We start from the raw sequence: 14,044 nt of genomic DNA on the forward strand, positions 1-14,044 counted from the left end.
TCAAGTTGTTAACGTTGTTAACTTGTCAAGTTGTGCAAAATCGAGTAATTAACCAGTCATTATTGCATAACAACGAGTTAATCATATATGTCATATTCATTAGTCTTAATGTATCTTTTCCGGTCATTAATGGCCTCTGATTTAAAGTCTTACCTTGTGTCATTGTTGAAATGCATCTTCACTGTAAAAAAAAAAGCCTAGAAAAACAAACAAACACTTCCAGAAGTTAAAAGCATGATGTTTTTCAGGCGGCGTAGTCGTCAGTTAAAGTGTCACAGAACTCGTTAAAGTCCCTCTGCATGAACTGCTCGCTCTGGAGGACGTCGTCCTCCGAGGGGAAGTACTGCATGCTGTCCTCCTGGTGGGGACGCCAGGCCTCCGCGAGGGACAGTATGTTTGTCGCCACCACTGGCACGGCGAAGACGCGGACCGGACCGCGGCAGGGCCGGGGCGACCACCGGGAGGGGGAGTAGCCGTGCTCCATGCCGGAGTTGTCGTCCGGCAGGGCGCCCCGGGCGTTCTCCAGCACCCGCAGGTAGGAGTCCATGTCCGTCAGCTGCTCCAGCTCGCCATCCGAGCCGCTGTCGGTCCCCAGCGAGTCCGAGCGCATCTTCATGAGCTGGTACTTCTCGTGCATCAGGAACTGGTTGGTGTTCTTCGGGGCGCACATGCCCCTCGCCGCCCGGTTCCCCTTCACGTTGAAGGGCCTGAGGGACCACCCTGAGGGACCCCCACCGCTGTGGAGGTGTCTGGGCTGCTGCTGCTGCTGCTGCTGATGATGATGATGATGATGGTGGTGGTGGGAGTAGGGATGCTGGTGCTGATGGCTGCGCTGCCCTCTCTTCCTCCCACGACTGGCCCCTGGGATCTGCTGCTGCTGCTGCTGCCGTCCCCTGACAGCCTTGTGCCACTTCTTACTTCCTCCTCTCTGCTGGGTCCATTGTGGCTGCAGCTGGTGGTGTTGCTGCTTGCCACCAGGCTGCCAGTGGCACACCACAGCCTTGGCTCGACACATAATATTATCTTCTTCCTCTGACACCATTGGCCCCTGGGCTGTCTTCACATTGCCTCCTCTCTCCGGTGAACAAAGAATTAATTCAACTCTTGTTGTTCGTTGGGGGGGCTGAATTCAGGGATCAAGGGGGTCACGTCTAGAACCCCCGAACCCCCGTCCGAGTCTACCTTTTTACTGTCCTGTGGGTTTTTTTCGTCACCACAGGCCTTAGACAGCACATATCCTGCTCTAGCTCCCTCCCTCGTCTGCCCTTAAAGCAGCTTTATGACAAGCTCTCAACACACCCTCTTATGTCTGCTGCTAAAGTATCGTCTTCTGGTGCCTTTTCTGGAACAAAAATACTACGAATAAGATTAAGAATTCTCTCTGCGTGTTTGTGTCGTAAAAGGGGCGCGGTTGTGTTTGTTTTAGCGTCTTCTGACTGAGTCAAACCTGTTTTGTAATGTGTCTAGACCTAAAATAAGCTCCTTCTGTCTCACTACCAACAACAGAACTGAGATTACTGACGGTTTGCACAGTGTTATATGGAGCCGGAATGTTCCATTCCACTGTTTTCACGTAGGGGGTTTCAGTCGACATCACGGTTTGACATTTGCACAGGTTTAAGATGGGAGTTGGAACGATCCATTCCATTGCTGACATGCTATGTAGGGGTGTTCAGTCTTTACAGCCGCTTTTATGGTGTGGCTAACAGCACTGGCTCTGTAGGATCCCGAGCCTAGCTGTACACAACATGTGTGTGTCATGTGTGTGTGTGTTGGGGGGGGGGCTGTACCCCCCCTCCCTGGACCCCTAGACCAATGAACACCAAGTGTCTTGTGCATGGTCTATAGGCCTACGTGTGGTTCGTGGTCTTCTGGTGGTGTTGCCTCGGGGTAGGACAAAGGCAGGGGCCTGGGCAGAGGAGAAAACGTAAACATGTCTTGTTCCTTTTAGTTTTTTTCTAAAACCCACTAACCCAGTGACCTACAGATAATGTAATTTAGTCTATTTTAAATGTATTGACTTGATTGTATACAGAATGTATTGGTTGAAAACTCTTATTTTCCTGGGTTTTAGTTCTTGCACTATATCGTCGTTGTCGGGTGAAAACATTGTATGTCCATAACCGTTTGTTTTGCATTTATCATAATAAAATGATTTGACTAGTGAAAACAGCCGATCTACAAGCACCCAACGCCTCACACTGCGAGGCGTTGTGTGCTTGTAGATCTGCTGTTTTCATTACTTTTGTGCGACTGCCTTGAATGATGAAGCAGGGCTTTATTTTGCGAAAGAACGTACACATTTGAAACTTAGAGATACGAGGTTTCCACCCGACAATGACGATATGCTATTGTTGTAGGTTGTCAAAATTGTAAAACATGAATTCACAAATCTAGTTTTTACCCTACAGTATGTGCTTCGTTGACCGGAGACTCTGGGTTGTCTATAATAGGCCCCCTCCTTTTTTCTCTCTACACCAAATCTCTCGCCCCGAAAACAGCGGGTCTACAAGCCCACAGGGTGTTGCAATACGACACATTGTGAGCTTGCAGATCTGCTACTCTTGAAGGATGTGTTTACCCCCTAGAACAGGGAAGCTACAGTATGGTTTGTGTGGTTGAAGACATTGCTCCCCCCTCCTCCCACCTGAATGGTTGCTCCCGTTGTTGTTTTCAGTGCTGCTGGGTGGATACATGATCCGTTGTGACAAATGGCACCATTATGTCATCCATCACAGACTCACAGTACCACTGAATGTAATCCCACTCAACAATGTAACGATGACACACTTAGTATGACAGCTAAGAATATCCCACTGTAACCCATATGTGGTGGACACATGGTATAATCCTGAGTGTTGTTGTGTAATAAGACACACTTTCACTGTGTACACAGACCGGTGCAGATCACAGCTGACATTGGCACTCCCCACAGAGTTGCATACATTGACAGACATGTCGTGGACGTACAGTACATAGACATACGTCTATAGACAATAGACACACTGCATAGTACAAAGGACATAGACATACAGTACATAGGCTAGACATGACGTACGCACAGTATAGCAACTGAAAGATACATTGTGAATGGATTATTACGCAACAGAGCCAATACAGAAGAGTTATGACATGCAGTTACATTGAGATCAATACTGAGATCATATGATCATCAATAGATCATAAGATTGTCTGTGACAATGAAAAAATATACATAGGCCTATAGCATACAGCCAGTCAGCCAGCCAGCATTATGTGGAACAAGAGCCCACCTATAGTACCGCAGTGCCTCAAAGGCCTTTAAAACAAGGTTCCAAACAGCCCAAAATAAACAGGTTAGGCCACTGCTTAACCTTCCATCTCGGGCTCACCTTAACCCTGATCATTTTGAAAGTTTGGGATGGCTCATGGTAGCTGACAGAGTACTGCATCTTGCAATGGGCCTGGTGTACAAAATACACTACGCCAAAAGCCCCTTTTCATGGCCCAACACCTGAAAACTACATGAAACTGTACCTTTTCCAATGCAAACTTCTAATAAAGTCTTCAATCAATCAATCAAAACACCTCACCACTGCACACCGCCCACTTGTGCCAGGTTTTCCACTACAAGGACCTGGGTAGAGTGGTGTGAAAGTGGTACTAAACATGGTACTAAAAAGTATCCAATCCAGAGTAGGTCTGAGCTAGGCCAAACAGGGCCAAACACTTCATAATGACTGATCACTCAATGAGTTTTCATTTAGACCACCAGGATATAGTTACATGATAATAGATTCTATTGCATTATAATCACTGTTATAATCTATTATAGTGTATTATAATTAATATAGTAATACTTTATAGTGTATTATAATTAGGATAGTTGTAATACAAATTTATAAAGTATTATAATCACGGTTAAAAGGGTCAATTTGTTTCTTATCGATAGGGGTACTTTTGTGTAGTGGAGAATGTAGATATTTTTATGTGGTGCGGTGTGGTGCAGTGTAGTGCTGAGTAGTGTGGCGCTAAAGCTGCAGACGAAAAGGCATTGATTATAGCCTACTTACCGGTATATGGGGCCGCACGCACGCATGCACGAGCGCGCGCAAACACACACAGGTTACAGGTGCAGCTAGAAATGCTTGTGTTATCTTTTTGTGCAGGCAACATCCTTGAATCCTTAATAATTAGTTCATCAAAAAGGTACAAAATAATCTGGAGACAGTCATACTCTTTTTCGAACAAGTGCTCATGGTTCAAGGTCTCTTCTTAGAACGGAGTGAAAGTGTTTTGTATGTGAAAAAGACTTAGGTTAGTTTTTTCACTCAAAAGTCTAATGAGGAAAGTTGACAGAGATAACCGAACATTCAAAGAGAATGTAAAGAGAACTATTGTTCATCGTGTTCACGGTTTGCTGTCCATATCCTCCTTTACGTATGTGGGACTGTCAGTCACAGGCAACAACATCACCTGTGCCAAAAAAAAATCCTACTCTCCTTTAAAACTGCCCTGAAAAGTCACTTGGCTGCAACTCCTGCTCCCCCTGACATTGCTGTAAATAGTAATACCATTTATTGTTGTCTCCGCCAGGCCAAAAGGCATGGCCGAGACTGTTTTCGCCCCTGTCCGTCCGTCCGTGTGCTTGCGTGTCCGTCCGTTCACGTTTCCTTCCGTCTGTTTGTGGACAGCTAATCTCCAACACCGTTGGCACGATGGCAGTGAAACTGTGCACGCACACTCCCTGGATGCCAGAGCAGAACCTCTGCCCCCAATTTTTCACATGGGCCTGTTACAGCGCCACCAGGAGGCGGATCTTTGCAAAACACATTTTTGGACAGTTCCCTACAAAGGCAGAGTGCAGTAACTACGTTTTCGAATTTCACCAAAAAATGGGTTTAAAAGTGTTACAGCTTATCAGCCAAATGAGATAAAGATATAAAAGTGATATTACACTGATTGTACATCTGTTCTTGAGGTAATTGTTCATCCCCCAATATCATGAAGGCTAATTTGACCGTTGGGCGACACAAATAAGTTGGTGTGTCCCAAAACGTAGTTACTGCACTCTGCCTTTGTAGGGCAACTCCTAGAGATTTTGTCAAAGAAACACGCAAATGGGTACACAGTATCTCTATAGTCATTAAACGAAACTAGTCTTTCTGATTTTTCATATTCCATCCTGATTGGCTAAGATTGGCTTCCAAAGTTTGCAGGATTGGTCCGTTTTGAACAAAATGCCTCAAATCATGAACACAGTTTGCGATTTCCGTGAAATTATTCTATTAGGTCAAGGAACAAATGTCACTCTTTTTACATTGACCTGATATAGGAGCCACCACCAGGTAAATTTTTTAAAAACACATTTTTGGAACACAATGCCTCAAAGCATGCGATTTCTGTAAAATTATGCATGCACATTCCTACTAGGTCAAGGAACAAATGACACCCTTTTCACAACATTGGCCTGTTGTAGCGCCACCAGCAGTTCGATTTTAGCAAAACACATTTTTGGAATCTTGTAGCAGTGAACTGTGCTGTCCTGTTAGTAGGCCTACCTTTTCCTATGCAAACTTCTAATAAAGGGTTCAATCAATCAATCAATCAATCAATCAATCAATCAATCAGTCAGCCAGGCGATCGAGACAGACAGACAGACAGACAGACAGACAGACAGACAGACAGACATTTGATTGATTGATTGTGTTATTTATTGACAAAACTGCATACATGATCATCCAATTGCACATTAAAAAAAGGCTTGAGAGCAAATTCATTGTGGTCCTTTGAGAATAAATGTGTGTGTTTGCTTGACTGATTGATGATTGATTGAATACTACTACATTGTAGTTATAGAGGACAATTATAATGTATTAAGGTATATTTGTCGTATTAGCCAGGGATTCTTTTAAAATCTGAGGCTTTTTACTATTTAAAATAGCTTTGAGAAAAATGCTGCTAATTGTCCCAAAATTGACTGTAAAAGATTGCTGCTGTTTGTTTCAAAATGATAGCCCTGTATATGTAGGTACTAGGCTATAACGACTCAATGTTACAAACTGGTAGCTCTGTTTAACAGGCCTACCCCCTCCAACTGTAGCCTACATCCCCATTTCCTTAAATTGTTTTTGAGCGGTGCTAAGAGGTAAGCGCTCCTACGTCTGGATTTGTGTGTAGGTCCCTAATATGTATGAGTGTTTGATACCACCGCTCATTTAGCACGGGTGCGATTTTTATTATATTTCGACATATTTTAACACATAATGTTTACATTTGACAATGTAAAAGTTTAAACTAATGTTTTCACATGCCAATAAAGCTCCTTTGAATTGAATTGAATTGAATTGAATTGAATTGAATTGTGAGTGAGTGAGTGAGTGAGTGAGTGAGTGAGTGATTGATTGAATGTCTGTGTGTGTGTGTGTGTGTGTGTGTGTGTGTGTGTGTGTGTGCGTGCGTGCGTGCGCGCGCGCGCGTGCGTGCGTGCGTGCGTGACTGTTCAGCGCTGCAGAGCTGAATAAAGTTTGGTCCTCTTTGAACCAAGCTGCTGAGTGCTGACTGCTGACGTCACAACAACAAACATGGAGGAATGATGAGGAGAGAAACAGACACAGATGAAACCGAAACATCCTGTCCTCCTCTTCTCACCATGATGATGAACACTAATATGAAGCATTATCAATAACAGTCCAGTCCGGACGGATCGATCGTTGTGATCATCAGCAGTGTATTTATTGGACATGGATCCCATCGCGTGTTTCCCAGAGGAGAGGAAACTAGTGTCTGTGGTCGGCTCGGAGCTGGTAGAGAATTACACCGTACGTTATACACTTTTATTCAATATTAGTATTATGACAATTGATGTATATTTTTAACAGTGTCTATTAACTTTGCGGCTTCATTTATACGCAGTGGTGTGACTGTCTGCGAGGGTGTCGCTTTTGTTGCATCCAAAAGATCTGCTCATATCTGTTCGGTTTTCTAAAAAGATGTGTCAAATAAAACAACAAAATAATAGTGAAAACAGCAGATCTACAAGGCCACAGCGAGTCGCTTCCTTGAGGCGTCGTGGGCTTGTAGATCTGGTTGGTATTTTCGCTATTCGAGCAGATCTGTCCATTTCTTTTTTGCAAGAAGCGACACCGGTAGGTGGTGCAGAGGAATCTGTGACCTATACAATTCTGTGTCTGTCTAAAGGCGAAAGTCGTTTACATTTTCTTTTTCTGTCATGCTTTATTACTGTTATTTGTTTACTTTCATGCTTTTACAGTGTAAAGTTTACACCGCATTAATGTATTCGTCATCATGAAATATGAATACGAATTCTACACCTGTCAAATGATGTGACCCGAATTACAGAAATGTGCTAGGTCACCATTTTTGGTGCAACACCCAAAGAAGAACGACTACGGACTGTACTCTGTACTGTTAGGGCACATTTGTGTCTGCTAACTGGTTTGGTTTTAGAAAATATAAAAGTTATTGTAAAAAAAAAAATATATATATATATATATATATATATGGTATATATATATATAAAAATGCTGTTTTCTAATGTATTATTCATTATATTTCCTCAAAATAAAATTGCTTGTCTTCAAGCACTTTTTAGATGTTTAATCGTATAGCCTAAGGTTAGATGTACATGTACACATTGCAGTGAATGTGATGTCTAAAGGCCCATTTCCACTGGGCCAGATAACAGATAAAATAATCAATTTCTCCAGATATTTTTCCATTCAAAGTGGATGGTAGATACAGATAAAAAAAAATCTACCACAGATATATTTGACACAGATACTTTTATCTGTGGCAAATATTTATCTATTATCTACCATCCACTTTGAATGGAAAAATATCTGGAGAAAGAGATTGTATTATCTGTTATCTGGCCCAGTGGGAATGGGCCTTTATGCTAGTGGTATGGCCATTATGACTTGTTTTCTGCACTGTAGTTAATAAGACGTGTTAAGTTACTGAAGTGTCATAGGCCTACGAGTTTGTTTTTGTTCAGTATTATGTTCATTAGTCAAGGCCTAGGGAACTGTTTTCAATTTAGACACATCACTGACAATACAGGCAGAGACTGATGGAATACATCGGGTTATTAAAGACCCCATGATATCAAAATCAATGTTAAGTTTTGTTTATCACATATTTCTGCATTTTATGTATTATGATTAATTATTTACCTTGCTTATTGTAAGTCCCTGTGGAGTGTCTAAATACAGGCCTACCTAAATAGTACATTTCTTATGCTGATCAGACAAAAACATATATTTTTAGTATGGTATATGAAAGAAATATAATAATTTTGCATCCATTTTCATGATTTTATCGAATGTAATCTGGTCAAGCTAACAACAAGATGAGCTTGTAGATTGTCTATTTAGGCTATTTGACGCACAACAGTATTGCTGAGATGCTGCTAACATTGGTAAAGAAGTCTAAAAATGAAGAAAAGGCCACACACTCATAGCCACGATGCAGGATCATTTATTATTTGAATACCAACGTTTCGACCTGGAAAGGGTCTTATTCAGGGATGACGTATAGTTAAAGAGTTTAATGTAGGCCTGGACTGCTGGCCTTTGGGCACGAAGGCTCCAATGTAGCCTGTCAGCGCATCGTGGGTCTACACTGTACACTATAAATAAAGGCAGAAAAGACCCCAAAATATTGTAAAAAAATAAACTTACATAAAGATTTCTGTCTTAGCTTTTGAGTCAGTGCGGACATACACATTAATGAGGTGTTCTGCTGTGATTGACTGTTGCAGGTGTACATCATCGAGGTGAGAGACGGAGACCATAAATGGACGGTCAAACATCGTTACAGTGATTTCCACGACCTCCACCAGAAGGTCAGGAAACCTTTTCTTATTAAACTATTTTATATTAAAAATAAATCTGATTATTGATTATTTGCTTAACCTACACAGTGAAGTTGGTTATTGGTTCTAAATGTCTGTTTCAATATATTTATGGTTAATTGCCCTGCAGTAACAGCCAGGTCCTTCTGTCTTGGAACTAAGATGTTCTTTTTTGGTGTACTACGCACCTTTTGTGTTATCTTAGTGTAACATTTGAATCAATCAAGTCTAATTATCTAATCAATAGTGTGTGAAAGGCTATCTATTGTGATGGAAACCATTGACTGACTTCATCTCACAGTGCAATAGAAAACCCTAGACGTCCTTATGGTTTGCATTCTTATTGTCTGACCAACCGCTGTCTGTTGAATGGGTAGTTTTGGACTGGTCCTTGGTTCTGATTGGCTGAGCTTCATTCAAAGCAGTTTTTAAATGAAACAGCTGTGACCACATGACATCAGTCAATATTACTGCTCCAAACTAATTGGTTCAACATTGATTGATTTCATGTTGCCATATTTAGTGTTGTGCTTTCCAGTGATTTTTATAACAGCTAGGATGGCACTCTGCTCTGTATTGTGCCTGCCTAGCAACACCTCCTTAACCGTTCTAAAATCAAAGTAAACCACAGCCTTTTGAGGCTTACTGCTTTTATTTAACACAGATATGTAAACTGCGTATAATGTTATGTCACATGTTTGCTCTAACCAGCTGACAGCAGAGAAGAAGGTGGACAAGCAGCTCCTGCCTCCTAAGAAGATGTTGGGCAAGAACTCCAAGAGTCTGGTGGAGAAGAGACAGAGAGAGTTAGAGGTTTATCTGCAAACACTGTTGTCTCAGTTCACCACGGTTACTCCCAAAGCTCTGTCCTGCTTCCTGCACTTTAACCTTTATGTAAGTACACTGAAACTGTGCTAAATATACTGTACAGTACACTGACACTGTACTAAATGTCAGTCTGTCAGTACACTGAAACTGTGCTAAATGTACTGTCTGTCAGTAGACTGAAACTATACTAAATGCATTGCAAATACACTGACACTCTGATCATCAGTCCACAGATCAGTGATTTCAGTCATATGTGTTATCTGTACCGATAGTTGTAAAAACGTACAGTATAAAGCAACGTGTAAATGCAACAACATAGAGAAAACGTATGAACTATGGACGAATGAAAGAGAAATGACAGATTGACAATTCAAGTCAGTTTTCTAATTGTATAAGATAGAAAATAAAGTACATTTTGTTGTTAATGTAATTTAATATTACAAGTGAAATTGCTGTTTGGAGCTGGCTGAATCTGGACAGCTAGTAATATACATATCAATATAACCCACCAAGTCTGAATTCTGTTGCATGAACACTCCAGATATGTGAAGGACAGACAGACATGCAGAGATTCCTGAAATGTATAGATACTGTAGATGTGTAAGTTAATAATAGCTGTAATTCTTTTGTATGTGTGCATCCCAGGTAGAGTTGAGAAACAAACTTCTAATGTCTGCCTGGTAACCAGAGACTGTCACATTTCTAGCCCTCTGATTGGATAGACTGATGTTGTCAGTGAATATCTCTGTGTGTGTCACTGTCTTTAATGTACAGTATGGGTGATAAAGAGAACGTTGATTTAAGCAGGAGAAAAACAAAGCACTGATAATAACGCATGTTATTCAAAAGGCTTTATTTGTCGCTTTGTAATCAGTGAAATGTTAGCATGCCATGCTCCACAGACTTGACTAAACAGCAGGATAACACAGTACAGGATATGAGAAAAGGGAAGAACACACACACGCACGCACGCATGCACGCGCGCGCGCACACACACACACACACACACACACACACACACACACACACACACACACACACACAGCATACTATGTATAATGCTCTGCTGTTGAGCAAGGGGATGTTACAGATTGAATGCAGTTTCTTTGTCCTTGTTCAGAGCTCTGTCAGCCTCAGGAAAAACAAAACCAAACATCTCTTGCTGAGCCTTGATCACTTGAGACGCCTCAGGGGTTTGCTTGTCTGCATCGGAACAAGCAGTGCAGTGCTGGGGTGATGTTTGTCCTTCAGAACCCCTTATTGCACTGCACTGCTAGTGATTTAATATAGCCTACGTTCCTTTAAAATCCAGTAACATCTAACTTTTATTTATTTATTTACCTTCTATTTTATATATTATCTGTCTATATTATATATTAACTTCTCTCTAACTTAGTTGTTATGCAATTTAGCCCTCACATGGCCTTGGATTCCCTTCATAATTCTGAGAGACTGAGACCCTTGTGGTTCCAGAATTGCTTTGACTATGGCCTCTCTGTTCGGGAGCCGATAGCCTGCCGTGGTTAGATGGGTGGTTAAGTGGTCAGATGGGTGGGCAGCAGCATGTTTATTTGAATGTATTCTGGCTTGAATCAATGAAATGAACATACAGTAAACCTTAATCTCCTATTTATCAGTATCAGAACAAAAGCCAATTTATTTTGAGGCTTTAAAGAAAAAAATACCATGAAATTGTTCCCACATGAATTATTGTATTTTGTGTCATATTATCATTAAAATCTTTACTCGATTTTTCACTGGTTCAGAATCGCTGTTCTAAAATGAGAGTCAAGGAAGTTGACTTCTTTCTGTCTGTCTGTTTGTCTATCTGTGTCTTTTAGGAGGTAAACGGTGTCACTGCAGCGTTGGCAGAGGGGTTATTCCACAGCGGTCAGTCAACCTCACATGTTGGATCACAAATAAAGCAGGGCTGGACAGCATTCACACATCCTTTTCATAGATATAATGAACAAATTATGAAAAATACAACTACTGGGATCATGAAAAATCTCTTTAACTACTTAAGCCCTATTTTCCTCATCCTATGACGAATAGCATCAATAGGTTATCTACAAGCTCACCACGCTTCACATTGCGATGCTATTTTACCAATTTTGACTCACACTAACACTTCAATTCCTACAGTAATAATGCATGACATTTTGAATTGCAGAAGAATCTTCCATAAAACCGTAATGGTCTTGGATATTTTCATAAAACCAAAGCAAAGGTTAAAGCCTCAGGCTATGATTTAATCAAATAGTTGGCTGTATGTGTGTACTGTATGTACTGTATGTATGTACATACAGCAGGAATACACATTCATAAACGATACCATCGTAATTGTACGTATTGTGATCGTTGAGTTAAACTGTCATTTTAGATTTTAGCTATTGTCTCTCTGTTTAACCTCATATATCCAAAAGTGTTACTTTTCCAGGATTCAAATTCAAAAATCACACATTGTGAAGTGAGCGGTGGTCGTGCTTGCATAACGTCTTCAGACTAGGATATAGGTCTAGGATGTAATTGGTGATGTAATACAGGCTACACACACACACATTGCTATGGCAAAACGCTGAGGAAAAAGTGGCTACAGACACACGCACAGCCACTCTATGAAGCGGATAGCACACAGAGTAGTTAGTACTGCTTTTGTGTGTCACTGTAGTGTGATCATGCAGGGCGTTAATTCACGAAAAAAGTTTAAATATGGAGATGCCCGACAGCAACGATGTATACTGTAGCATCATAGGTTTTTCAGAAAACTGTAATTAGAAGGCATTTAATGGGTTAATGCCTCTCTCTGTTTGCTTGCCTGTGTGTGTGTGTGTGTGTGTGTGTGTGTGTGTGTGTGTGTGTGTGTGTGTGTGTGTGTGTGTGTGTGTGTGTGTGCGTGTGTGCGTGTGCGTGTCTGCGTGTGCGTGTGCGCGCGTGTGTGTGTGTGTGTGTGTGTCTGCGTGTGTGTGTGTGCGCGCGCATTTGTGTGTGTGTCAATGTTGTTTTTGACAGCAAAATATGATTTAGTTTGTCATAGTCTTTTGAATAAAATGTCATTTAGTTTTAGTCATAATTTAGTCACCTGAAAAGTTTTAGTTTTTGTCTAATTTTTGTCGACTAAATCTACAGTTGATTTAGTCAACTAAAATGTACTTTGGAAGGCCTTGATGGCATCGTAATGACTGATTTTACACTTGGTTGTGTGCTGAAAATAGCAGATCTACAAGCTCACAACGCGTCGCAGCGCGACGCGTTGTGAGCTTGTAGATCGGCTATTTTCAGCACGCAACACCTGAGAGCAACCAAACATAAAATGACTCTCTTCTCCTAGTCTAGTTTTTGTTTTGTTGACGAAATTGTCAATATATTTACTCTTAGTTTTAGTCATCACAGCTTAGTTTTTATTCAGTTTTTGTCAGTGAAAAAAACGCAGTCGACAAACATTTTTCGTCATAGTTTTAGTCAACGAAATCAACACCGGTGTGTGGGTGTGTGTGTGTGTAGGTGACCAGCTGCTATCAGCAGGGGAGGTGTTCACGCTGCGGCCGCTCCAGCTGTACTCGGTGTCCCAGCAGCTCCGCCAGGCCAAGCCCACCTGCTGCAGTGGAGACGCCAAGACAGACCTGGGCCACATCCTGGACTTCACCTGTCGCCTCAGATACCTCAAGGTTTGCAGAACATCAAATTAGGTCATTTACTGCCATGATTAAAAATCTACTTCCTGGGTTGGACGCCACGATTTTCGTACCTTTTAACGCGGTCGCGTGCGTGACCATTGTCTACGATGCTGCACGGATCGTGCATGACGCCTGTACACAAAAAAAAAAACGCATGTGAATCCGAGCTGCCGTTAGCCACAGAGGGTTATAGAAAGTAAAAAAAAAATAAAGAATACAGAGAAACGGCATCTTCCGGACGTCTCCGGTTCCAGGTTACCGGCCTAACCCCGAAGTATAACAAACTGGGCACTACGATCCCATTTTGGATTATTTTTATAAATGAAATCAAATTAATGTAAACTATATAAAGATATAATAATGTTTTCTTGATTATTTAATTTGACTGTGTACAGCGCGTTGGTCAACCTTGATTGTTTTAAATGTGCTCTATAAATAAAGCTTCATTTTATTTGCAAGAAATACAGCAATGGATGTAATCCTCTGAATGTTGTGTTTGGATCAGATCTCAGGAAGTAAAGGTCAGATTGGGAGCAGCAACATCCAGGAGAACAACCTGCCATTCGACCTGTCTGTCTTCAAATCACTGCTACACATAGAGGTAAGACTGTCTGTCTGTCTGTCTGTCTGTCTGTCTGTTAACAGACCATGTGTTGTGTGCAGTGCTTGAAATTGAGGGTTTGAA

The 14,044-nt window shown here is 41.5% G+C and overlaps 2 protein-coding genes across 2 annotated transcripts in view; one reads left to right on the forward strand and one right to left on the reverse strand.

Moving 5' to 3' along the window:
• LOC308287826 (uncharacterized protein) lies at positions 1-1,475 on the reverse strand. The gene has a single exon (XM_080729117.1). It carries the CDS (start codon positions 1,040-1,042, stop codon positions 245-247), a length of 798 nt encoding a protein of 265 aa, XP_080585243.1. The 5' UTR covers positions 1,043-1,475; the 3' UTR covers positions 1-244.
• Positions 1,476-6,593: 5,118 nt separating this feature from the next.
• The window catches only part of nisch (nischarin), a 54,924-nt gene continuing 47,473 nt past the window's right edge, over positions 6,594-14,044 (forward strand). Inside the window, exons 1-6 of the mRNA XM_080728024.1 lie at positions 6,594-6,800; positions 8,762-8,845; positions 9,566-9,748; positions 11,524-11,572; positions 13,187-13,350; positions 13,865-13,960. Coding sequence (XP_080584150.1) covers positions 6,723-6,800; positions 8,762-8,845; positions 9,566-9,748; positions 11,524-11,572; positions 13,187-13,350; positions 13,865-13,960 — 654 coding nt within the window. The 5' untranslated portion in view covers positions 6,594-6,722. The remainder of the gene's footprint in view (positions 6,801-8,761; positions 8,846-9,565; positions 9,749-11,523; positions 11,573-13,186; positions 13,351-13,864; positions 13,961-14,044) is intronic.

The sequence above is a fragment of the Nannobrachium achirus genome (genome assembly GCF_963921795.1).
Source record: "Nannobrachium achirus genome assembly, chromosome: 6".
Taxonomy (NCBI): Eukaryota; Metazoa; Chordata; class Actinopteri; order Myctophiformes; family Myctophidae; genus Nannobrachium; species Nannobrachium achirus.

Excerpts from the sequence above, each read along its gene's own strand:
- LOC308287826 (XM_080729117.1), bottom strand. The coding sequence starts at position 1,042 with ATGGTGTCAGAGGAAGAAGATAATATTATGTGTCGAGCCAAGGCTGTG.